The sequence below is a fragment of the Haemorhous mexicanus genome, chromosome 19 (genome assembly GCF_027477595.1).
Source record: "Haemorhous mexicanus isolate bHaeMex1 chromosome 19, bHaeMex1.pri, whole genome shotgun sequence".
NCBI lineage: Eukaryota > Metazoa > Chordata > Aves > Passeriformes > Fringillidae > Haemorhous > Haemorhous mexicanus.
In genome coordinates, this window is record NC_082359.1 from 6,678,624 (window position 1) to 6,705,596 (window position 26,973).

Genomic DNA, 26,973 nt, shown 5'->3' on the forward strand with positions numbered 1-26,973 from the left:
ATCATTTTGTTCATGGCAGTATTTGCTTGCAAGACAGCATCACCTGCAAGAGAGGCAACAGCTCACCATCAGGCTCTTTGTTTTTCTTAAAAAAAGATGTTCCACTTCTTATTTCTTCCAGCCTTCCCTGTGCTGGTAACAGCATGGTCCTTCAGGAGCTGAGTTACACTGATGTGGCACAGACAATGAGAAGGATTTTTCACAGAGTGCGCTGCAAACCCTTGGGCTCCTGCACAAGTTACGTTTGCTGCACAAGTGGGGAGTGGAAACCCAGCTGCTCAAATGAGGGTTTCAATTAGTGAATGGCTGAGTGCACCACACATGAGGTACCAAAAAGGGTTTTGTCTAAGAAAATGCATCTGCTAAATGCCTGCACAATTACATTTCCTTCAAAATCACATTATTTTAAAGAACAATTCACTATTAATATCCCTCACAAATCTTACTTTGCTTAGGTTGCAATTAGAATAATCCTCAAACCACTTGAATGTCTATGCAGTGGTATTTCAGCATCATCACTTCAGCATTTGATATAAAAAAGTTAAGCTTTTATTTAATGAGAGTCCTTTAAAATATGTAAATGTCAAAAGGATTACCTTAGAAAAATCTCTCAGAGAATTAAAAACATTAACAGATTCCCACAGGAAAAATTCCAGCAGAATTCAGCAATTCTCCTGTTCCCACTCCTGTCACTTATATTTCTATCACACATTGAAGCAAAAACAAATTGCTATTAAAATATCATCCAAACACCCTCCTCCCCCTAACAAACTCCACAGTTCACTTTGAGATACCAACAGCTCAAGCAAAGACAGGAAAAAATCCTCTTCTATTTTTCTTTAGGCTTATTTAGAGTAGTAAAACCTTAGTGGTAAAAGAGCTTTTTCAGGTATATGAGAAATAAATCTCCCTAGGCATGTCTGGCAAACTGATTTGGGACTGAAACCAGCAGGTGTGCAGACATAATTACTACTGCAAAATATCCAACACATCCAGGTGTGCTCACAAACAGATACATGAAATCCCTGTTATTTTTTGACAATTCCCAGTCAACCAGGTGCCACCCTCCCAAAGGAAAAATCAGAGCAAAGAATGAGTTGAGAAAGATTTGAATAAATTGTTCTTCCCCCTTTCCAGGCTTTTTCATTCATACAAAAGGCCTTTTTTAGCCTGCAGTTCTGTGCCTACCTGCATCCCCTGACAAACTCAGCCCTGTGTCACAGCACTCTGTGCTCTAGTGCAAGAGTGTTTAGGAAGTGGGTCCTGAGCTGCAACTGCAGAGGCACTCAGTGCAAATAACAGACTCCTTGAAGTTAATGGTGCAATGCAAACAATTTCATTTGTTCCATTACATTTGCAATCTCCACCATTAAAATCCAGAGGGCAGCCCTTGCACTATGAGCTTTCCAAAGGCAATGTTCCCACGTTTCCAGCCTCCAACCACTGCAGACAACGAGGTTTCTCAGTGGTGAAACCACAAACTACTCTCAGCCCAAGCAACGCCCCGTGCCAGGGCTGCTGGGAGTGCCGTGGCCTTTCCTTGGGGCTCTACAGCCTCAACAGAACCCGAGGGTCCCAAAGCACCTGATTCCCCTCAATGAATTGTGCTAGAACACAGCAGCATTTGGAAATATCTTAGGCATCCCTGGTTGTCACAAAATGCTGCCTGGTTCTATGGAACTTTTCAGAAGCAGAGAATGGGAATTTAGCACTACAAGAACCCATTTGATCAGTAACATTTTCATACATCAGTAGAAGAGATGCCAGACAAATCCACGCAAGTTGAACGAGCTGAAGTTCACCTCAACTGATTGGAAAAGGGAAATTTTTATAGGTTATTGACTACAAATTGTCTGAAAGCAGGTATGATTTGGTAAACAATTCTTCAGACATGTTGTGACAGATTTTTAAGCCCAGCTTTTAATTTTGCATGTACAAACCAAAAAGTATCAGAACACACTGAAACAGGAAAGTCAGCAATACAAAGAGATGTTGTGAAACTGAAGAAATCTCTTTGCACCCGAGGTGAAAAGTAACTCAGCGATACAAAGAAATGCCTTTCTGGGTCCTGCAGCAAGGCAACACCCACAAAACACTTAGAGAACAGTGAAAATCCCAAACTAAAACCCAGGCACCCTGCTTTTCCAATTCTTACCCCAGCTGCCCAAAACACAGGATATGTCTGTTGTGTGAAAAGACAGAAATGTGCACTAGCAAAAGTAAAACCCCGAGAAGCTCGATCAAGAGATGAGGGAGTACTACACAAACAGTTGCAAAGGTCAGAGCCCCAGAATATATGAAAATTCATTTGTCAGTCACATAACAATGCAGCTTTCAGTTTAAAACTCTCATTTCTATCTTCAGTGCTAAATTGAAATAGAAACTGTATTATACTTCTAGGGTTTCTTTAAAGCAAATTTAAATTACAATTTACTTCAAGTGGAAATTAGAAAACAGTACAAAATTTTTAAACCAAGAAATTGATGTCAAGCAGAAATGAGAATTAGTGGACATTTTTGATTTAACCAGTAAATGTACTAATAAAGCACTCTTAATTTTCAGAGGTAAGGATAAAAAAATGCTTTACTTTGAATTCCTTCTTTTTCATATTACTATTTACTTATGCCTGCTAAACTAGTGATTAAGCACAGTGATTTATATTTGTGACTTCAAAATCAAATTAATTATGATAATAACAATATTTAATTTAAAAAAAACACATAACAGTGGACTGAGGGCATTCATTACTATGTGCTTGCACTAGAAAATACCATATCCAGATACTGTAGACAGATTTCTATCTTGCTTGCAAAACTTGCTAGCAACACATCAATGTCAAAGAGAATGCAGTGATTTATATGACCTAGTTACAGAATCCTTCATTAGCTGATATCATAAACCTGTTGCCACACAGCCAACATTAGAGCTGACAAGAGTCCTTCCTCTTAAAGGTTGGTACACTAAATACTGTCAGAGCTTTCATTCTAAATAGTCACCAAATCAAGTTCTAATAACTAACAATCACTGCCTGCTCAAAAAAACACTTCAAAAGTCTCCGTTTGAGAAGTGCTGAGAACTTCCATTTCCCACTGACTGCTAGGAAAGTTAGGAGTTCATCCTTTCTCAGGAGATCCCCAAAATTACCTTCTCTCTTGACATTTAGACAATGAATGATGGAAGTTTCCACATTTTAATTGTATTAGTCAATGGACAGATAGCAAAAAAAACTGCTTATCAGCAACTGGTGATATGCCAAGAAATCTTAAGGGAGCAAGGGGAGAAAATTACTAATAACCATCATGCAACGCAACGCATTTTTAATGATTTCCACTCAGATAATGGCTCCTCCCACCATTAGCACCCTTTTTGTCTGTAAGCATTCCTTACCTGCAAAAAAACTAAACCACAATATACTAAGATTTTAAGTAATGAAGTTTGCAATAAAAATGTATATAAAGGTCAGTGTGTAACCTTCAAGAATACTGAAACCCAAGCTTGTGTCTTGAGGTTCAATTTCAAATATTTCCATCTGCAATTTTTAAAAAAGTCACTGTACAACAATTACTTTCTATATGAAAACATAGCTTCAGCATGGGAACAAAACTAAGAATGATTATAATCATTTGAAAGACACTGAGTTAGCATATGGATCTCATTGCCACTTACACATTTTGGTCACTGGAACAAAAAGCTATTAATCAATATGGAAAAGCCATAAATTAACATAAACATTAATCATTCTAATACTCCCCCTGTGTCAGATTGATAATTTTTTTTCAGTCTTTCATTCTGACATATGCGCCTTCAGCTATCAGCTGTTTGACCTTTTTTAACACAATTAAACATTTTGGGCATTGCAAATCTTACTGAAGTAAACATTATGGAGACAGACAAATGTCGTGGATACATTTATGCCAAAAATATGGGATCTGAAAACATGAGAGCCCCTGCCTCTCATGTTATTGCACTAGCTTTTAATAAGGGAGCCTAAAATTCAGTGTGAAATACAGCTGAAACAGATGAAATTCTAGTGTTTCATAAACAGGTTCAATTTGTAGATGAGGGAAAAGATACCCATCTGTTTTACTTTCTGAAACCATTAATTGCTTGGAAAAGTGCAATGATGTAACTACAGCCAGCCTTGTTTGGAGAAAGAAAGCATAAAAGCCCACAGGAGTTCAGCTCCACAACACACCCTGCATAAAATTACTGGGGACATAAAAGACAATAAATGATTAATCACTTTGAACACTTGAAGAATATGAATAGGCACACAAAATAAGTTTAAAAAAAAGGATTTATATAAGTCTCTCTTCACCATAACATCAGACCTAGAATGAATTTAAGTTTGTACATGTGATAAATCATTGAAATCTAGCAGAAAATTGATGAGCCAAGGACCATCAAAAGACTGTTTTGAGTAGCCTCCAGTTCAGCCATGCATAGCAATCTGTCAGCCACGGGGCTCTGTCTGCCCATCCTCCTTAATTAGGGGTGCTGCATAGTGCAGCATCAGCCACAAATCTTTTGGTTCCAAGAGCTAATAATGTCCTCAGATAGCATGGGCTTAATTAAACGTCTTCCAGACATTTTTGCAGACATTCCGGCAATAATCTTGTTTGGTAACAAACTATTAAAAAGAATTGACAGAGAAGAAATATATCAAGTTGTTACAGCAACTGAAGTTATTTAGGCCAGAATTATATGTCTGCAATTAAGGATTCTGTAACTCTGAGCAATTAAAATATCACTTTATTTGAAAACTAATTAATTCTAAACACATATTTTTCCCATGACAAACTTTTATGATTGTTTAATTTATTCCATTCTAATTACACTTTAATTAAGCTACTCTTGTATAATATTATACTGTTATTCTGGCATTTGACCAATGAAGACAATAAATTGATTGCAGTTCCTTTGTGCAAGAGCAGAAACTGTCATGCCAGTTTCAACACCACGTTTATTTATTTGTCTGTTCTATTACTTTTCCTTTCCTCCCACAGGGCACAGGAACATGAAACACAGTACAAATCAGATGATATTTTGTCTTCTATACTTTCTTCTTAGAAATGTGAAGTATAACAAGAGTTTTCAGAATTAAGGAAAAGTATATGTGACATGATATTACATAATCAAATACAACCAATAGTAAATGAATTTCTTCTTCTAAAATATGCCACTATTAATGACTTATTAATTTATTCCTGATGTACAGGACTATGTCCAGAGCTGCTAGAAATGGAGTTGTTTCCATGAACATTAAGGTCTGCTCGGGATCTGGCTTGATTCAACAAAAAGGGAAAAAGTGACCAAATCCCATTTTCATACCAATCTTAAAATTAAATTAATTCAGTATCTTCCTAAGTGTAAAAGCCACTGCAATTTAATTTTGCATCAAGTTACCTTTGATTCAACTAAAATAAAATTATAAATTCTTTTATTATTCTGTAAATATTATATTTGAATTAAGCTGCAATAAAATAAATATATACAAATACTTTATTACATGTGGAATTAGTTCTGTTGTATTTTATTTTGATTTGGCCATATATGAGGTAAAAATTACTGTTGTTTACAGTCAGAAGTCTGCAATTTTTTTTTTTTTTTAATATGAACATCCCTGAAGTTGCCAGTTCTCACTCATTTGCTGGGAGGAGACAGTGAGAAGTGACACTTTATGAAGACACAATGAAGCAATCTGCTTTTCATGTACTTTTAAATCTTCAGCTTGTGTTCCTGGCTGCATGCTTCCCTCTGCTTATGAAATACCCCCGTGCTGTGTACACCTCACCATGGGAGAGATGCCGTGCAGAGGTAGGCAATCAAATTAAACTACACTGCAAGTTGAGCTCTGACAGTGCCTCCCAAAATATTTCTTTTACTTTAATGACACAGTTTACTTTTCATAGAATTAAAAAGACAAGAACAAAATACATTCACAAAATACATATTCATTAAAAGAAGAAAAAGGACTCTGCAATTTGCTGAACAGGCTACGTACTTCACCAGCATATGGTGGGAGATGCATTTGTATCAGATTTTACCTATTTCCTACCCCATGTTTATACTGTCATTTGTTTCACGACAGTTAAAAAATATACTTTAGAACTGCAAATAGCAAACAAGATAAATTGACACAAACACAGAAGAAATATTAAATAACCAAGGGCAATTTCTATTTGTGACCATTTTGTATTTTGAAATCCAAATTTTGGATCTGATCTATGCCTGTCCAAACTAGCAGATGATATCAGTGAGACTGCTCAAACAAGGGAGGGTTTGCAGGGTCTGTTCATTACACCAGTATTTCATAAAGCACTTTCTCCTTGGGAGATTTCTGCTTCTGTGTAAACTACAACACATCTCTGAGACTAGTGTTATTCCACGTCCTTCTCTGGAGATGGAGAAGCTGTGGCAGGGACAGTAAGTGACCTCCCAAGGTGCCACTGTCCCTAGAACTGGGATTAGAACTCCACTCACTGACTCCAGGCACAGACGGTCCCTTCCCAGGGACACAGAGATTCACACACCGTGTGGTATTTTAAGAAACAAAGCAATGTGGACAGTCTGTATCAATTCATTAGATTAAAACTTTAAATTTTTATTCAGGTCAGAAAAAAATCTTCTCAAGGTCAGAAACAAACTGCATTTCAGTAAAGACCATCACATTTCGTACTTAACACTTTCTCCAAGAACCCCGTCAGTATTAAAAAGAAAGAAAAGACTTAGTGTTGTGTACACCACTTTTAAATATATGACTCAAAATAGATGATTATTAAGTATTTTTATGTTATGAAATATCCCCCAAAATGCAAGCTTAATTACTAATAGTATGTATCATTAGTATGTACATACTAATAGTATGTATCATTTGTCTACTAGAATTCCTATTCCACACAGCCTAAGTATTTGGATAAGCCAAGTTACTGGACAGCATCTCAGTCCAAGAACTCTAGTAGGGACCACTATAATTCCACTGCAAAGAGGAACGACATTTACAAAGCAAATACTATCTGAATATCAAAAGAAAAAAAAAAAATGTTTAGAATAAGTTTACACTTTAGGCATAACGGTTCTTTAATGCCAGTTTGATCACATAAATCTACATTTATTTTACACAAGCATGTAGGATGCATTAGTTAAATATGCTCACCTCCAAGCATACGAGCATTTGCTCATATGTTAAATAGTTAAACTGTTAAAATGTGAGGGATATCGATAAAAAACTGGTTCCACATTTAACAGGTTGAATACTGATGATGCTTAATTTCCAGTTTCTGGAACTGTTTCCTGTGTCTGTGATGTTCTTACCAGTTAATTCTTCTATGGTCTAACAAGTAACACTAACTACTATTTAGCAAACGGAGGGAAATTAACCCAAAGTTACAGACTGGAATTGCAGTTTACACATTTAACTTCAAGCCTCACTCCTCTCATCCACCATAAATTACTCCTGACCAAAAATACAGTGAAAAATGCAACACTGTTTCACCACATTAATTTGAAACTTTGAATAATTCTGCCGTACCTGAACTTGAACTCCCAGCCTTTGAATTTGTGCTGAACAGCCCCCATTGTACCGCGCTTTTATGCTGGCAGGAACTGAAGTGTCAATCTTTCGTCAGATAATCAGATTATGTCATGTTCTGACCAAATTCATTAGGAAAACTTTTACCAACCCTATTATCTCAAACCAGAAAATCTAGATCAAAGTATAACTGATTTCACAGCACAATAAAACTGTTATAAATATTTAAACATTAATTAAATGGGCCCTTTTGTTAAAAGTAAATAAATAACTGAAAGCTACCTCTGCTTATAAGTGCTATCGAATGAAACCACAATTATCACATTTCTAAGAAAACCAGGTTCTATATAGGGTGGAGAGCGGGGAGAAAAGCACTTAAATCATTTGAGAAGATGGAGGGTGGCTAGACTTTTAAATCATTTGCCTAAAGAAAGTCACACTGAGTGCTCATTCTGGTGACAAAGCATTAATCCCTGAATGTCTTTGTTAACTCCATTCACATTGGACAATTCTATCTACTTCATGCAGATGTGCTGGATGGACACTACATTCAAAAGGAGAGAAGAAATCCTCTAAGAAAATCCATCATTCTCAGTAAATGCAACTGTATTGTAAGACATGTTTTCTTCCTGGAATATGCATGATCTTGTCTCCTAAAAAGGTAAATAACTGTAATTAACTTCAGCAGATGTATTTTCTGCTTCTTGATCAGATATGACATCTGCATAAACCAAACACTGAACGAAAGCGTACTTACTACTTTTCCTTGTCTCAGTTTCAGCTGGATAACAAGCATGGCATAAGAAGGAATCAAAGAATTCATATTAATATAATTAACAGCAAGGAACCAATCTAGACTAATCCATGAGCAGAAGCAGCGACAGGACAGTCATCAATACTGATTTTGCATATTTTTCAGTGCTACAATCAGATTCTCCATCTGTAACTCAAACTTTAAAAGTATGATAATTTACGGAAAGGAGATTAATTTAGCCATTTTGAGTCAAAGACTTATTTCATAGCTTCATCCCAAATCCTGTATATTGTTAGGATCCCTTTTCCCTTTGAAGACTTAGTGAATGATTGAAGCTTCTACTTTCTGAGAAACAGATAACACAAGACTAGTAATCTGACTCTAAGCCACTGGATAAAGGCAGTTTGTTTCCTCTTAGCCCATCTGTCAACACCTCTTCAGTAATTAGTCCTAATTATTACAAAGGGCTAGCCTCCCATTCGCATTATTAAATCAGAAATAGTATCATAGCCAGGTATCTTTCAACGCCTACCAGACTGGCGACCTTCGATTTCATTGAATCTTCTATCAGTATCCGCCTTTGGAAGAGCCTCCGCAGTAATTTTAGCATCAGCTTCAAAGATGCAGATCCCACAGTGGAATTCCAGGGATGCATTCATATACACACCCACATCATGTGACAGGAGAGCAAGCAACACAATTGACCTTTGCATTGTTCTCTAAACTCCTGTGATATAAAACACACATTTCTATTTTACACAATGGAACTGGTTTTTGCCTGCGTGCTTCGAAGTGCTCCTTTGAACTAAACGCTGATAGGAAGAATAGTGAAACCGTGTATAAAGATGAAGGTCAAATCTTTGTTAGGAAAACAATACATCTGAAACTTTTTTTCAGACCAAGATAAATTTGCAAGGAGTAAACAGTAACTAAAAATATTCATAAATGTATTTAAGTGTGAAGATTTAAAAGATTTCTTTTGTTTATTTTTGCCATATAGCTGAAGTACTTCCCCAGAGAAGTGGAAAACAAAAGGATGATGACATCCAAATTCTCACAGAACCTCAATTAGCTGAGGCTTTAGTCAGACTGCTTTAAGCTCTTTATTTGCATTAACATTTACTTCATTGAAACAAGAGAAAAGATATTCCTAAGAACCTAACACTCCATTTCTTTTGATTAAAAGCCAAATGTGTTTCCCAGTTAGACACCTGAGACCAGGAGTGAGGATTTGTTTATGGTGGATTTCTCATCAACGGCAGAGTACCACCAGTTTCCACCGACACGAGTCGACCTGAGCTGCACTCAGTTTATGGCTCATCTAAGTATTCCTGCTAAAAGCTTGTTCCCGCAGTACAGGAGCTACACAAATTATTCCAAAGTCTCCACATGAACAAAGCCCATATTGTCTGATTAAAGCAAAGAATGTTTTTGTTAATATGCTTAATGTTACCGGAAAAAAAAAAAAAAGCAAAGCATACAGAAGACTTTTTACAAATATCTTTTATAAAAAACCTCCACCCAAACACATATTAAAGAACTTTTCTGTGTCCTATTTAAAGTTAAATAGTGATTTCTGCCACTTGCTTTGCAGGTCTCCTCCAAATGCTACAGATGTAATAAAAGAGTGAGCTGCTATGCAAGCAATAGCCTGAAGCCTATGGGAGAGTTGAGCAGGCACGGAACTGGGTGCTTGGGGAGGATGCTCCAAACTGCAGGGATGCCATCCCAGCTCTGAGTGTCATTAAAGCCCAGTGCCTGGAACAGGGACCATGATCCAAATTCTGGGTCCCTGATCTGTGGATGTGGTTGGCCCTAAGTCCCTGTTGATCCATTGGTTCACTTCAGCCTACCTGGAACTAGCACAAAGACAGCTCAGTAGCACATAGTACTGGAGCATGAAGAAACTACTCAGATCCAGCTCCCTGCATACTTGTCCTGCATACCTTCCTGCCAGAGCACTCATGGCACCACACAGCTTCACTGCACCTGGATAGCTTTTCCCTTCTGAGATAACTAAAACTCAGTGCCAAGAAAAATAAACATACAAACTTAAAATTCACTTTCCAAGTTGTACATTTTCCAAACAAATGCCATGTTAGTGACATGCACAGTAACAGGCAGGCATTTGCCTATCAATGGATCAGACTTAAAAACACATTAATACTTCAGGTATCAACAATGGAGTATTAACATGCTACCATTTTTTTCTGGATTATCCTTATGAGAATTCAATGCACTAACAATAAAACCCTTTCAAAGCAGAACATAGTGTGGTACTGTATGGCAGAAAAAAATGCCCTGCAAGGTCAGATGACTGGCCCCATCTGGCCTAGTACCTGACTTCCACCAGTGCCATGCTATTTAGAGATACTGCTTAGGGAAAAGACAGAAACCTGGTTGCTTTGGGGGTCCATTCCTCCTGCCCCCCATGCACCCCACCCCCCACCATGCACAATGATGTTACAGGGCACACAACTTCAGTGTCCATTTGCACTTCTGTTTTTATCTATGAAATTATCTGACCTCTTTTAAACCTGCTGATATCCTTGCCTTTGCTACCTACTGTGGCAAAAAAATTTCACTATCTGGAGTTCCAAAAAATGCAGGACTACCTTATTTTCCTTGTTTTAAACCTGATCTCCTACCTTCACTGAGTGCCCTCTAGTTCTTACATTGCAGGATCTGGAGGGCAGCAGTTTCACATCTGGCTTTTTCATCACTTTCATAATTTTGTAAACCTCAACGATAAATATCTGTCTTTCTCTAAACTGAAGAATACCAGACTTTTCAATGTCTCCTCATGTGACAGTTCCAGTTCCCCAAATTGTTTCAGTTGCCATTTTCTGCACTATCTGTAACTTCACTAAATCCATCTGGAAAAGCAGAGAACTGAACACACTACTTCTGATGTGAGTCCAATGAGCTTTTCTTAGTAGCACTGTGACATCCTTGATGAGATAAATCTTGACTAATGTCAAAAATCCCATGTCACTTTCAAGAGAAAAGTTATTACTTTGTACAACAGAGATAATTCCAGCTAATACACCTGGCACAGGAAGTTATCTTTGTTCTCAATAGTTTGGGATTTCTCCTGCAGAGCAAGCCAACAGAGAAAAGGCTAAGTGTAAGTGTACTGTCCAAGGAGCTACATCCGGAAGACATAGCATAATATTTGAATAGCACTTCCTGAAACACCTAGACTTCCTGGAATTAACAGTTAAAATCCCAGAAGAATTGATAACATTCTTTGACAACCCAAGCCTAGCAGACTGCTGCCCAACACCACTGTGTACCTTTCAGGGAAGAATTTTAAAGGTCCTATCTGCTCTACAAAAATGCTTGAGAACTCTGGTCCATTTTTATAGCTATATGCCCTGTAGCTTCCCTTGCTGATGTGGGCCAAAATCCCTCTTATACATCATGCTAGGAGCTGCTTCTCTCCATTTCCAGCTACATCCATTTAAATGGCATATTCTATGGTATAACAAATCCTTCCCTATTCTAAGTTCACTTTGTATTAAGCAGAAATCTTGGAGTGGCAAGGGGTTGCATTGATTTTCATTTAATGTCATTAACTTCCATGGAAGTGTTTGGGTCAAAGAGAGCAGCAACTAAAAAAGCATATGTGCACAATGTAATCTCAAAAGAAAACAGAAATCAGAGTCCAGCAGCAGGAACAAAAGGAAATATATCTTTGTTCCAGCTGCATGAGCCACCCAAGCACTGAGGAGAACAGTGCTGACATCTCCCTGAGACTGTGCACGACAGCACTGCAACATAACCACAACCTTGCCTTGGCCTCACTTCAGCCACCACATGCCCAAGTCAAACTGGCAATGAGATGAATGGATCCCAGGGCCTTTACCTGGCAGTTCTGCTCAAGAGCAGAGAGAAAGATGAGGCCCAGTGTCCCAGTGCAGTCCTCACAAGAAGAATGAGGTCTGGGCTTCACGTCATGGTTAGCAAGCAACCTCTGCAAAGCATATACTCATTTTTAGATACTGCAAATTAAAATGTTTTTTAAGAATGCCCTTCTGCAGTTTCCTCAGTTCCCTCTAAGGTTCAAAATATTTACAAACATCACTATTTACACAAAGGTAGCACCACTAAACTAACATTGATTTTAAAGAGATTGCTCGCACAGTGAAGATGTTCAAACGCATCGTCAACAGCCATGGCATATTAACTTACCAACTGACTTCAGCTCTCTCAGAAGAGAAAAGTCTTCATTATAATGTGTTTTGTATAAAACCAGACAACAGTTTAACCTGCAAGGTCTCTGGTATGTTCCTTTCTCAAATCTGCAAGTACTAGTTTCACGGAAGAAGTCTGTGCCAAAGTATATTATACCTACTATGGCAATAAATTCTTCATGGATGAGGTTTTACACATAAATTACCTTCATTTGCAGTCTCTGAATGCTCTTCTAAATTTTATGGGATAATATGAATTATGAGCACCCATGTATTTCTTGTAGCTATATTGTGAGACATATTTTTTCTACTAGTTGCAAAAGATTATGCAAGTGAGTTATACTCTACACCTCTCTCCTTCCACCCTCATTGAACACATGTGATAACACAAACCAGTCAGTTGCTTATGAGAAGTGTTTGGACTGCTATAAAGATATGTATGTATTAGTTAGTCTAACTAGAATTAAATGTAAATCACATGGTTAAACAAAAGTACTAAATATATCAGAAAGGTTTTTCCTAAACCTTATAATCTTAGGTTTCTTAACCTTGGTTATTTCTTGGTTTAGTTATTGGGTACATTTATGGTTTGGCAAAATAACTGGTTTTAAATAAACTGTACATTTAAAAAGGACAATTTATATTTATTTGAAGTAACCATTGTAATTTTTACAAAACTTGGCTGGGTTTCAGTGGCTGGGCTGTAGATATTTTGCTGGTTCTGCTGGATTTCTAAAGCCTTAGAGAACTGGGAATGGAATGAGTCTGTTCACTGTTATTATTAGTCTCTAATAAACACTGTTGGTGACCCACTGGAACCTAAATCCTAGCCATTCTTCATATATCTGTTGAAGACTGGGGGCTTTGGACTCAGTTCATACACAACATTTGCCTCGGAAGCAAGGTTCCAGGTTTCCACAGGAGCTCTAATTTCACAAATCACTAGAAACATGAACTGGCAAACAGTACCTGGACCCCAATTCTACAAATTGCTCTAACCCCACTATCTGAAACAACTTAGTAGTTTCAAAGGCTTCATAGGAACAGGTCCAGGATCAGTCTCTGTTCCAAAAGGGCATATCACTGGTCAGTTGTACTGAATAGCACCTACTCCCAGCCACTGAACCTGAGAGGCCAAAGACAGCAGGAATGGAACACTTGGTGTGGGAACACTTGCCCTGCTCCCACGACAGTAGGCGAAGGATCAGGCAAGAAGGCTCATAACAAGATCAGACAAAAGAGAAAACACTGAATCATGTTAAAGTAATTACCAGAAAATAAGACTTCTGCAAAATATTTGCAATCAGCTCGCTGGAGCCTTCAGGCTCAGTCTTGCACTGGGCTGCCTGTAGCAGCACCACCCCAGGAGGCGCTCCAGGAAGAACGGGTGACTCAGTCGCAGTTCCTCCCTGGCTCCTTCCTCCCGCACGGCACAACAAATAACTGCACCCTGTCCCACCGCAGCGCTCCCACGTTACTGCCAACCAGCCTGACAGCACAGACAGCCCTGCTCCCCCTCTGCCTGCCCTGCTTCTGGGACAGTGAGGGCACACAGACCCCATTGTCTCTTCACCCCAGTGTCTCTCCTCTCCCATCTCCCCACGCCCAAAACTGCTGTCTAAAGCGGCCATATGGGACACATTTACTTCTCACTACTGCCCTGGGGTGCTACTAGGAACAGAAATAATCTAGCATGGAGATAGCATCAGCATGAAAGAGAAGAGAATCCTAGTTAGAAAGAACATATGTCGTCACTAGATAATGATAACCACATTTAATGGGCACAAGCACGAAGGCATGAATTTCAGAGATTTCTCCCTTGTTTTAAAAAATAGGGGCTTATTATAAAAATGCCCAATTACACCATCAGGCACTATACAATATTTATGATCAAAAAATCACTATAATTCAATGCTAAGTGCTGATTTCAATTATTTAGCAGTGGAGCAATAAAATAAGCAAATACCTTTAAAACATCATTTTTAAAGACAAATCACAGAATACAAAAATAGCTAAAAAATTACCTGTTAGGACATTAGACATCCCATAGTAAGATTTAAGCTGCAAGGATTCTCAGATCCATTTTTTTTTGCGCAAGCTTACAGTGGAGCTAGTATATTGGAAAAGAGTGAATTCCTGCCCTGACTGGGTTAGTTACCATATCACCTTAGAACTAGACACTCAGAAAAAACAAAGGCATATATAGAGGCTAAAATAGTGAAGATCTGAAGCAGTGAGGCAGTTCAATCCACATGGGCAACGTCTGCACATGCCCCTCCACTGAAGGACCTAAGCTGTGTTCATTAGTGTTGGAAAACCTTGGAATATTATATAAAAAAATATTTAAAATTGAAAAAATAGTTCCAAAACATAATGTTTCTTGAGAAATAGCATTCAAATCACTAGAAATTAAGGGCATTCCCAGTAGATATTCTCAATAATCTATCTGTCATAGACAGCAGAAAAAAGGCTTCCACATTAAATATTATTAATTCTGTTCTGGGGCTAAGTAACACTCCTGGATAATTGGTGATAAAAACAACCAGCAAGCAGGAGTGAGGCTGTGGCAAACCAGGTACTATCCTCAAGCAGGATGCAGTGCTCACTGTCCTGACCAGGGACAGGACTCTGACAGTGATATGAAAGTGGCCATGCTGCCTTCCTTTCTTTTTGGTGTAACCAAGGAAAGACCTCCAGCACATCACCAAATCTGCAAGGCTCAAGTGCTGTCAGTGTGCCAGACTCACCATTACAGGGCAAAATAATGGACATATGTGGAGTTTCTGGACTGCCTTCACTCCAGCTGTTACCTTGCAGAAGTTGGGATGGATGATACTCAAAAATTCTTGATATTTGTTATTACACTAAGAATTCTTCTGTCAAAAAAAAAAAAGGAATGCATCCTACTTCCATTCATGCTTCTGACAGACTTTTGCTTTTCTTGAGAGATTTTCAGCTGAAACAAAAATTGAGTTAGAGATTTCCAGTTCAAACTAAACGTCCTATAAACTAAATAACAGCTGATTATTCCTTGCTTCCTTATATCCTTCTCATTTACCAAGAACAGAACAAAACTTGTTGAAGAACACATTTTAAAGCAAGAATAATGACCATTCCCAGCCCCACAGTTCCATTTTTATTGCAAATAAAACAACTCTGAAGGTCTTCCATTAGCTTCAGAGGCTGGGAGGGAGTGGGAAGAATGATGTGTTACACTCCAGTGGAGGAAGTACATACGCCAACTGGAAAAATGGACTATAAAAAGCTTTTCTTACACAAACATGAGGAAGCAACCAACACCCTCAATTGTTGAAGTGAAAGCAGGGAGGCCTAAACACACTACTAGAAAAAAATTTAAATTAAAAAAGTTCTACAGTGTGTCACATGTTCCCAATTACTCTCAGATTTGAGAGCCTGGTTTGATAAGGTCCGACTGTTACCAAGAGCAAGAAAGCACAAATGCTGTGGAACTGTAGCAGGCTGGAGACTCTGCTCACACTATCCCTTGGTTTCTTGGCACAGCACTATGGACTCTCTCCCTCTCTGCAACCTACTGCAAGTTGGGTGAGGAGCCCTCTGCACCTGGAACAAAGGATCAGAGTGCAAAACCAGGCCACAGAGCTGCACTGCAGGAAAGGTGGTGCCACCAGGGCAACCACTTCTGCTCCAAGGGCCTTTCCTAACCAGCAGCATGCCCAGCTGCATGTCAGGAACGCATCCCCTCCAGTCACCACAGGAACGTGGTTCACCCAGCTCAGAACCAGTGTGGCACACAGAGGCAAGAATTCCAAGTACAGCTTCAGAAGGTGAAACAGGCTCATTACAGAAGAGCAGATTTATTAGAACAAATAGTTAAATACGGGCAGGACAGAGATGCAAATTCTAACAAGGCAGACTGAGAAATAAGGAGGTGGACAATGAAGATGGCCATGCTGATTTTACATCTTTTGGAGAGACTGCTTCCTGGCTCTCTGCACTGGGCAACACTCAGTTGGAACAGCCATCCATACAGGCTCATGCACTTCCATGCCCCAAGAAACAGTCCCATACACCACAGTATTCTGATCCCTAGCAGCATAAAGCCTCTAAGAGGTACAACCGAAAGAGAGCTCCCACAATGATCTCAGTATCGAATACGGTAGTCTTGTATTGTTCCATTAAGATCATTTCCCTTGTCCATGAACACATACTGACTTATGGCATTTAGCAAAGTCACAACCCTCTAGTTACAGAGCTTGAACTTGTCAACAATTATTTAGTGAGTGTAATGGAGCTAGGTCAGAATGCAGATACACAATCCAGTGATTCTACTAGTCCTTACAAAACCATTCCTTCTCCAGCAGCCAGAGTGAAAGGTCATTAAAGATAGAGGTTTGGGTCTGCAATGAACCTGTAGCTTCAAACTAATTTCACTTAGAAATTTCTTACATGGTTTTGAGTATCTAACACTTGTAAATGACTACAAATGAAAACCAGAGATGCCATCACACAATATTCAAGTGGAAGCAGAGAGCCCACATTCTCTCCAGCCCCCAGAACACATCAAATTGTTTTGGAATTTTTGAAAATAACAAGAAACACACTAAACACTTGAACAACACAGACCTACCAATCTGGGATAAAACTGCAGTCTTCTTCCCCTGCTGCTTACTTAGGGAAGGTGTTATAATTGCTTTGCCCAGAACACACAGACAGCAACAAAGATTAGCACTTCAAACACCAGGACAGTCAACACAGGAGAAAACAGCCTGCTTTGTCCCTGGCATTAATGGTCAAGGCAAAACAGGATACTGGATTCTCGAACAAGTCTTCTTTATTCTGCAGAAGGCACATGAAGGAGTTCTGATATGCCATTCTCCCTCCTGATTTCAAAGTGAGAATCCATGGCTTTACAGAAATCTGCTCAGACATGGCTCTGAGGAACCTCATTGCTAGATGGCTCCTATTCTCCCACCTTTTATGTCTGTGCTCAATTTATCTCATTGTCTGGGTGGGTACGTGGTTGGCTGCTGTTGTTTTTTTCACATTAAGTGTGTCCATGGATCTCTCCACAGCTCACACTGTGTACACTTAAAGTCCTTGACAAATTTTGTTGGCAGCTCTACTTTTCCCACCTCCTAACACTGATTAGGACAGTTCTTCTCTTAAATAGTCTAACTACTTTCTCACAGCAAAACTGGCACTGTGGACTGCCAACTGACTCCTAACAATTTATTTCTACGTGTACAGCATCATACAATTCTACAACGTGAATTAAGAAAAAGTAATCCTCAAATCGTACATAATTCTCCTTTTTCTAGAGGTATAGAAGCTCCTTTCAGGATATTCAAACTCAAATGTCATTGCATTTTAAGAAGAGGCAAGCAGAAATTTCTCATCAACTGAACACATCGTGCTATGCTTCTGGGCACACATTACAGTGTCTTTTTCGCATCACACCTACTCTACTAAATATACAAAACACTGTGCAAGTGATAGTTTTGTCAGCCACCAGCTAATCAAATGAAAAATTATTAGGCTTAGAAAAATAATAAAAGCAGAAGCCAGCTGTGCATTTGTTGGATGAAAATCCCAGTGTCTCCCATGTTAGCTCATGTGTATTTCAATTTCTGGGAAGAAAATAATGGGAGTTTCTCCACCCTTTCTCATGTGAGCCATAAAACAGATTTATTACCTAGGATATATTCTGTGTTTTCTCCTGAGGAAAAAAGAAAGTGGTGGAACAAGTTCATTTTTTTCCCTTCTAAAACAAGGATTTTCTTTATAATAAACACAGAGCTTAATTTTGGTATCATATGGCCCTTCTATTTAATGCTCTGGTCACACTTTTTGCCTTTCTAAATCTTGAATTGTTGCATTTTCATTTCAGTGGGGAATCTACAGCTGCTCCAGCTGTCTGAGTGTGAAAAGTCTGTCCTAAGATTCCTATCTGGTGTTTTAAAGCAAAATCCTTCCCTCCCCCAAATCAAAGAAATTTAGCATCTACTGAAAAACTATGGAATAACTAAAACAAAAAGAAAAGCTAAACATTAGTCTGTTTCATTAGTCTGCAACATTAGTTTCTTTTACAAATAGTTCTTGCTCCGCTTTACCTGACACTCAACTGTCACCCAGTGGCTCTGGGAAACTCAGGCTGCAGACCCAGAGGTTTAGGACAGGGTTGCATCTCATCTGGGAAGGTTATCCTGTACAAACAACTATTTTTTTACTGTAATGGTCACCTTATGACCTTTAAAAATAAATCATGGGAAAGAAGATTTGCTGACTAAAAGATTTTTTTTCTCCTAAAACTCTTAATTTGCTCACAGTATCATGTTACGGTTCTAAAGACCTGTGCTGGTAAATCCATTTACAGAAAAGGTGACTTCCTCTGGAACTTTTGCTTTTCAGATGCAGAAGAGGCAGATTCCTATTTTAAACACTTCTGAATCAAATGTGTTCTACAGTCTCCCATTGCTAACCAGCACCTCTTGGTTAATGAGTCACTTTCCTCAACACAGCAAACCTGACATCTCTCAAAGTTTCAGTTCTTTCAAATAATCCCATGATCTATGAGCATTTACACCAAGTCATAAATGCCAGTGAGACAATTTTTGAAATGACGAGCATTAGCTGCATATAATTAAAATGTACCATAGGAAGTGCATTCATTACAGTTGTGAAATTATTTTATTGCTAATGAAAATTTAAAAAAAAAAGCACTTTTAATGATATGACTGTGCCAGCACAGAGCTCAAAAGGAAGCTGGCTTGCTTGGGCAAAAAATTGTGCAGGTTTTTATGGAAGATTTGTTTCATTCTCATTGTTTTGTGATCACTTACACTGCTCCACAGAGAACAGTAATTTGGAAACTAAAACTCCAGCAGCTGAAGAGTTTTCAACCTATTACTAATTTGAAATCCTTCATTTGTACTACCAAGTATATTTTAGTGCAGTCAAACTGCATTCTTACAAAGAGAGCATAAAGGCATCCACACAGATATATTGGGGAGGAAAACACTATTATTGCCACTAGACTTACCTTTTTCCTTCATAAAAACATACAAACACAACAAACATGTAATACTGTGTTGAGATTCCAGTTTTGTACAGAAGTATCAGCACTACAACTTGAAAAGGGTGTCCAAAAAGCAAAGTTCAACCCTTTTTTTAATCAAGTTTGTCTTCATAAAGCCAGAAATAGCACTAGCACGCATCTATAATCCAGCTGCAACAAGACAATTTATTACAGAAGAGCAGTTATAGTAGCTATTTTTTCCCAATGAAGACAGTGCTTCATAGAATATAATTTTAAAAAATCAGAATCTTCAGGGTTAATTTTCCCATCTGAGCTAATTAGCAATGACTGGTTTACAGTTACTACTGATCCAATGAAACAGTACATTGTTATGGCTGAGCTTGTAGAGAAATAGTACTCAAATTAAAAATAAGACCTATACAAACACAATGCATAATACAACCTGATGTACTTTGTGGTAGAGAGCCAAAAAAATGTGTCTCTTTAGAATGTAATAACATCTATGGGTCAGTAATTCAGCAGTTCTTTGCAAAAAGAAACTCACAGTATTCTAAAATGCTCAGAAAAGGCGTAAACGTACTTAGTCAACAGATCTGCTTCCCAAATACCTTACAATTCCAACATTGTAATTCCAGTGCTTAAAAATAAGTCTCTACAGCAATTAACCAAAATCAGACAATCTATCTGATATTAGAAACAGGCATCTATTCCAGTGCATGCACCAACATAATTTCCATCTGCAGAATCTTAATAACTGATAATCACACACCCAAGCCAGAATAAACAGAGTTAGACTTGCTGATCGCAGGGTATTTTTAAAACAAGAAAAAACTAGTTTACCTGTAAATCAATGGAAACATTATTAGGATTCATTAAAAAACAAGAAGTTGCTCCAGTAGCTTTTAAAAAATCTAGCAACTTAGTTACAAATAAAAATTTGAAGGATTCCTTGTGACCTCCTGTCACTTAGGGACACATTTTTCATGACATTTCCCAGTCACGGAGCCCTTTCTAAAAGCTTCACAGAAATGCTGCTAAACTTGGGGGTTACTGGAAGGAGCTTCAAAAGGATGAAAGAGAATGTGCTAAAAAGTGTGGCAAAATGCTCCTCAAAACAATTCCCAGAGGAAAAAGTTACACACATATTTCCATCTCGTGTGATCTGTTCTTTCCAGAGCACACACCATGCTTGCTTTTTACCTTTTTCATTACAAAATGAAGGTGCTGAATCTGGAACCGGGATTGTTTCCTACTCTAAACTGGCATTTAAAGGAGTTGTACCAGGCAGTTTCGCTATTTTAAACAACCAGCACTACTGAGGAGAAAAACACAGCAAAAGAACGCCCATGCCGGAGGTCAGTGCCGGGACACGCTCGGCACAACGCGGCCGCCCGGCCCGCGCCGGTGACGGGCGCTGCCCCGCCGAGGGCCCGCGCTGCCGCCAGAGGGCGACAGCGAGCGAGCCGGCAGAGCCAGCTCCGAGCCCAGACCCGGCCCAACAGAGCCTGAAGTCCGGCCAGCTGATAAATACAACATTGTTTTTCATATTACCATACTGCACTTGACAATAATATATTTTCTGTTGTAAATTCTTCTAGCTGAAAGGTACTAAAGCACTTTTAGGTGTTCCTGAGGACTGCCACTACTCTTTTGCAAATAGTGGGGAGAGACCCACCTGAGGCTGTGCCTTACTTCGATGAACCGCGTTCAGTACTGAGCCAATGCTGCTCCTGCCTTACCTCCGTCTGCTCAAGCAGTGTAGTGTCGCTTAAATAACTAAAAAACACCTATTTCTGTTGGTCATAAAACTACTGGGATTATTATGGGGAGTTGTAAAATTCAGTAGACTAGAACTGTGAGCTCCATTATCGCTGATATTGATGTCTGATGGGGTGTATCCTGAACTCAAGGCACACACACTGTATCACCGCTGCCAGAGGAGCTCCTGGCCAGAGGACTGTCAGGCAAACTGCTGCAGAGCATCAAGAAGATGCAGACCGTAATCAAATATCACTTTTTCGAGCAGACGCCTCACGTCAGCTACAGATGTGACACCTCCCTCACGGTGCTGGCTTGAGCTTCTTCCCACCCCTGCTGAAGTGGGGCTGTGTGGGGCTCTGCAGGGCCCTGCAAGGCTCTGAGGGGCAGTGAGCGGCTCCGTGAGGCCATGAGTGGGTATGCGGGGCCGCGCAGGACTCTGAAGCTCCGTGCAGAGCTCTGAGAGGCCGTGAGGGGCTTTGGGGCCATGAGGGGACCTGGAGCCGTGAGTGGTTCTCAGGGGCTATGAGTGGCTCTGAGGGGCCGTGCGGGGCCATAAGTGTCTCTGAAGGGCCATGAGTGGCTCTGAGGGGCCGTGCGGGGCCATAAGTAGCTCTGAGGGGCCGTGAGTGGCTCTGAGGTGCCGTCCGGGGCCATAAGTGTCTCTGAAGGGCCATGAGTGGCTCTGAGGGGCCCTCAGGTGCCGCGCGCCGCGAGCGGCGGGTGACGTTGCCTCCGTCGCGCGCCCCGCACGCGGCTGTCGAGCCTCCAGGGCGCCGTTGCCCTGGCGACGCCCTACGCGTGCGCACAGCACCCTCGCCTCCTCCGGCCCGTGAGGCGGCGCCGCGCCGCTGACAACGGAGCCTTCCTAGCCTGATCCGACCCCGCCGCACCCCCGCGGCCGAGCGCGGGGTTCCCCCGTCCTCCCTTCCCCCGCTCACCGAGAACTCTTCCGCCCGGAGGGGCGGGTGCGTAGCAGCGATTATTCGACGATCCCCGCGGGAACCAGGCGAATACGGAGGAATGCCGAGCCCCGCGCGTGACGTCACGGGCCGGCGGGAGGCGCGCACGCGCTGTCGGTCCCGGTGGGCGCTGGTTTCGGGGGGCCGGGACCGGGCGCGGGTCTGCTCGGGGGGCTCCGTCAGGGGCTCCCGCTCACGGCAACCCGCAGCATCGGCGGCGGCACCGGCAGGCAGCGCAGCCCCCGCGGAGCAGCCCCGCTCCGAGGGTCCTGCGAGGGTCTTGGGGCCTGTCCGCTTCCTCACGCTCCGTAACCGGAAGAATTCGGCCTTCCCCGGGAGCCCGCCAGGGGCTCTGAAGCAGCCGAGAAGGGCTGGGCCGGGCGGTGGTGCCGGGCTGTCGCTGCCACCAGTCCGTGTGTGACTCGGGCGATTCCCCGCAGCTGGTTGGGAAGGCGGATCAGTGGGTGCGCACTGGGCTCTCTACTTGCACAGCATCCATTTATCAGGTGCTCTGCTGTGCTTGGGGTTAGCGCGTTCCTGAAGTCATTTGTCTCCTCCAGGAGCCACTGTGAACTTGGATTTGTTGCGGGATAAAGACCCTGGTCTTTCAGTTCAACATAGCCATACAAAGTTTCCCAGGTCCTGCAGGAGAGCTTCCTTAGAGAAAAAAAGTTGCCTCCTGAAATGGTTCCCAACGGAAGTTATTGGTTAGGTGTCACAACTGAACTGAATAAGGCAACAGTTAAATACCCCTGTGTGTATTGTTGGAACAAAACTGCTGTGGGATTGGAATTGTACCCTGCTACTGTACCCATGCACCCCCAGCAGGACGTTGGGGAGTGCAGTGCAGATGTGTGCAATGACAGCAGTGTGAACAGAGATGTACTCATCCCCCTTTCACAGGCCCCTGTTACTCTCCAGCCACACCAAGACTTGCTCAAGGAAAGCAAATAAACCATCATTTGCCTGTGTCACCTGTCTAGGAGTTAAAAGCTGTGTCATTTATGTAGTTTTTCAGGAAGCTGTCCTGCTCTAGTTCCAGCTAGAAAGCTTGGTACCTCATAAAACATGCTTTTCAGTTTTCCTACCATTTTTGCCTATGGAGCCAGAGTCTTTCAAAGCTAAATTAAATCTAGTGCTGTTAAATGAGTGCTGTTCTATGATGTTCCGCTTCTATTGATGCAGACAAAGGCATGGAGACTTCTTGTGAGTTTGGGAAGGTAAATCTGGAGCTTGCTTTTCTACCCATATCAAATTTCTCATCAGTAGGAACACTGATTCCTAAATCCTTGCTCTAAAGGGCTTTAAAAGGCATTTGGTGGTTATGAAAACACAGTACACTGAGGAGGTTATGCCTCTCATTAGGAGGAATGTCCCGAGCACAGATAAATGCATTCTGTATTGTATAATGCACAAGTACAGCCCCATATTTCCCAATATGTTTTGCTGAAATGATTTGAATTAAGAGATTTAGAGCAGCAGATCTTTGCTATAAATTGCTATGTATAATGGAACCACATGTGCAGTATACTTCAGGTCTTTAATTTGTTAGGGGTTAAATGATTATTAGACTATGGTACAGTTACTATTCCCTACAGTTGCCTTGAAAATGAAATACCCCTTTCACAACGCAAAGATAATGAGTTGTACTGCAAGATAAGGTGGTTACCAGAATTCAGGAGTGACAGAATCCAATTAATTTAACATGAGTTAATGCAAGATCAAATTTACTACAGTTGGATGCAGTTTGGAATTGAAAGTTCCATTACAGCATGTTTTTACATGTTATCTGCTATCAGTAAGAGATCTCAAAAGAGCAAATCCTCTATTTTGAACAGCAGCAATGTGTTTAATATATCATAAATAACTCTTTCCTTACAAGTTTGCTGTGAGGAACTTCAGATCCCAAGAGCTCAGTTGTGCATAAGGGGCTGTGCTCTTGCTCTTTCTCACAAGGGGACATGACTGAGCTTAAAGAGAAACCTGGGTTTCATCTTTGACTGTTTTGTTGGGCTGCCCCTCCCTTGTTACTTGTTCATCCCTTTTCCTATTTTCCAGTCTTCTGGGTGATCACTCCTCTTTGTTTTTTGGGTGGGAGGGGTAAAATCAGCCCTCTAGTCAAATAAACCTTTCAACCTCCTAACTTCAAAATAAACACTTTTATTGTGGACAGTCCAAGCTCCTTAGGCAAAGCTTTAGGTCTCAAATCCAAAAGATACACTGTGTCCTTTTAATAAATTCATAGTGGAAACTCACTATTTGCCCATTCCTGTGGTGTTATGGAGGTTTTCAATGATTCTGGTTTAGGTTTCGGGATTAGGTGAAACCAGAGTGCCTTAAACCTCTTTAGAGGTTTGGGATTAGGCCTGCATCAGGCCTAATATAGCCTTTCTGTGCAAGGCTAAATTAAATGGCAGGAGTATTTGTTGTGCATTGATTCACAGGTGTTTGGCAAAATACCAGAAAACATAAAGAAACCACTGGAAGAATCATGAAGGCAAAGCCATCGAAACATGAGTATTAGCTAAGTACTGAGGTATCACTTGCAACTGTGGGGTCTTTCAGACTGCTTTTAAGTGATTTTAAGCATGGATATCATTTTTATGTGTCTCTTTCACATGAATGCGAGTAAATTGAAGATCTGTCGTGCAAATGGATCCTGGATTTTATTTGGGTATTACATTCTGGTAATTTCTGCCTGTTTTATAGCAAATGTGTATTAAAATTTGTCAAACAGCTGATATCACTGAAACTCTATTGTTTTATTGTACACATAAATTCTACTCCTCCTCTGGAGCATGCATTGACCTGACAGAATATGCTAGGTCACGAGGAGAAAAATGCAATAGATTTATGCCTACCATTAAAACACTGGCCTGTCTGGCCCAGAAGGCAGAGGCATTTGCCTCAATGATGACCTGATGGACTGATGGACTAACTGGAGGAACTAATTTCATTGTTTAGGTTGTCTACTGTGAGGCTTTTCAGCACTTTTCACTCACTTTGTCTCTGGTAGGGCTATTTCTGCTCTATGTGCTCAGTTCTGTAGTTTGTAACATGGGCAAGGCCTGACTCCCTGGCCATCCCCTGAGGCACTGTCTGAGCTGAGCAGATTTCATCAAGCAGAAGTGCAGCTCATTGCTGCAGTATCAGGATCTCTGCAAACTGCAGCAGCTGGTTTGGCTGCATTTGTAGGGAAAAGCTGATGCCTGGCTTAGCAAAGCCTGAGCTGGCCTCAACAGAAGCCAGAGATGGGGAGGCAAAGCACAGTGCCCAGTGGTTCAGTTCCTACAGCTGCCCTAAATCGGTCCCTACCTGAGCATAACTATCTCCTCACACTAAAGTATTCCCACAGATTTTGTGCCTGTCAGCCCTTTACACAAAAGGGTAGCTTGACTGTATTTATCTACCCAGATAAACAGATTTTAGCTTCACTTGTAGACTTGCTTGTATTTAGAAAGTTAACTAGATCTCAAGAATTGCAGGGCTTCTCTGGAGGTTTTTGCCGTACCAACAATGAGTTCTCTTGCTGCAAGCTTTTTTTTTTTTTTTGCATTCCTATGTTCCAAGTGTTCTGATCAGCAGAGCATACAGCCAGGTCCTGTTTTCTCATGTCTGCTTGCAAAAGCAAAACAGAAATAGTTAAATCAAGTTTAACAAGAGTATGTTCCCTCTAATCAGATGAGCTGTAAAATAAGAGGGAGGCTAACTGAAAGGATTTAATAATCTTAGAATCTGTAGAAAGCATTATTTATGGCTTAAGAGCTACACAAGTATTGAGCTTTAAATGTAAGTTCTTTCCTTCTTTAATGGTGCATGTAAGGAAGAGCAAGAGAGAAATGTTCCAGTCAAGGACAAAATCATGAAATAATGAGCAGAAGAAGAATGAAATGAAAGTACCAGGGGCCAGGGGAGGCTGAGTGGGAGTTGGTCTTCATACATGATTGATCTAAACTTGAAAAGGAAAAAAATAAAAGACTTCTCATCTTTAAACAAGATGGTTATTTGAGCATAAATAACAGTCTCATGTCAAATATGCTGCTATTTCCAATGGAGTCTTTTCACTACAAAACCACAACATTCTCAGCCCTAATCTCCTCAGATAAAACAATACGGCTGGTGGCTGTGAATAAGCACTTTGAAACCAACCTCTGAAAACAGCAACACGTTCAGGGTGAAGAGAAACAGAGGAGACAAAGAGCTGCTGTTTATAGATCTTTGCCAAGCGAGGCCCCACCTGGCTTGCTTTGAAACCTGCTGTAACACCCAAGGATTGTTTCTCTTTGGTGGAAAGTCCGGCTCAGCACAGCCAGCCCAGTGGACTGGGGCTATTGATGTGTCTCTGAGTTTGGTCCTACACCAGGCTGAGCTGTCACTGAAATCTGCAGCAGTGAAATGCCAAAATCCTCCTGCATGCTTGAGCCTTGAGGTGTGTGTGGAAGGGTACAGTGAGAACAAAGAGCTGGGCTCTCTGTGACAAGGAGCACTCCTCCTTTCCCAATCCATTTGCAGCCACATGGTGATGTCCCCTCCCTTGTGCTGACCCCAGCACTCATCTGAGCTGCTGGTGCAAGGCAGGAACAAGTTGCCAGGAAAGGAGAGGGCCTGGAAGGGAGAGCAGTCACACTGGAAGAGACCCGCCCTGAGCAGTGGCACCAAAAGGAGCAGGCCAGCTGGGACACAAAGGTTTCCATCCAGAAAATGACATCTCACCTTAAGCAGGAAGCTCATTTCCCTCCACAGTCAGTGAGGAA

General features: G+C 40.8%; 1 protein-coding gene across 4 annotated transcripts in view; it reads right to left on the reverse strand.

The window, feature by feature from the left end:
- GNB1L (G protein subunit beta 1 like) overlaps window positions 1-22,334 on the reverse strand; it is a 43,414-nt gene extending 21,080 nt beyond the window's left edge. The window contains exon 1 of one of the 4 annotated variants that reach the window (XM_059863905.1): window positions 22,199-22,334. Coding sequence is in view for 2 of the 4 variants with exons in the window: in XM_059863902.1 (XP_059719885.1) it covers window positions 8,818-8,841 (24 nt within the window). In the remaining 2 variants the exon portion in view is untranslated. Of the gene's footprint in view, window positions 1-7,531; window positions 7,551-8,817; window positions 8,857-15,228; window positions 15,249-22,198 lie in introns of those variants that run through there. The other 3 variants (XM_059863904.1, XM_059863902.1, XM_059863906.1) reach the window with 3 other exon arrangements.
- Window positions 22,335-26,973: the final 4,639 nt, after the last annotated feature.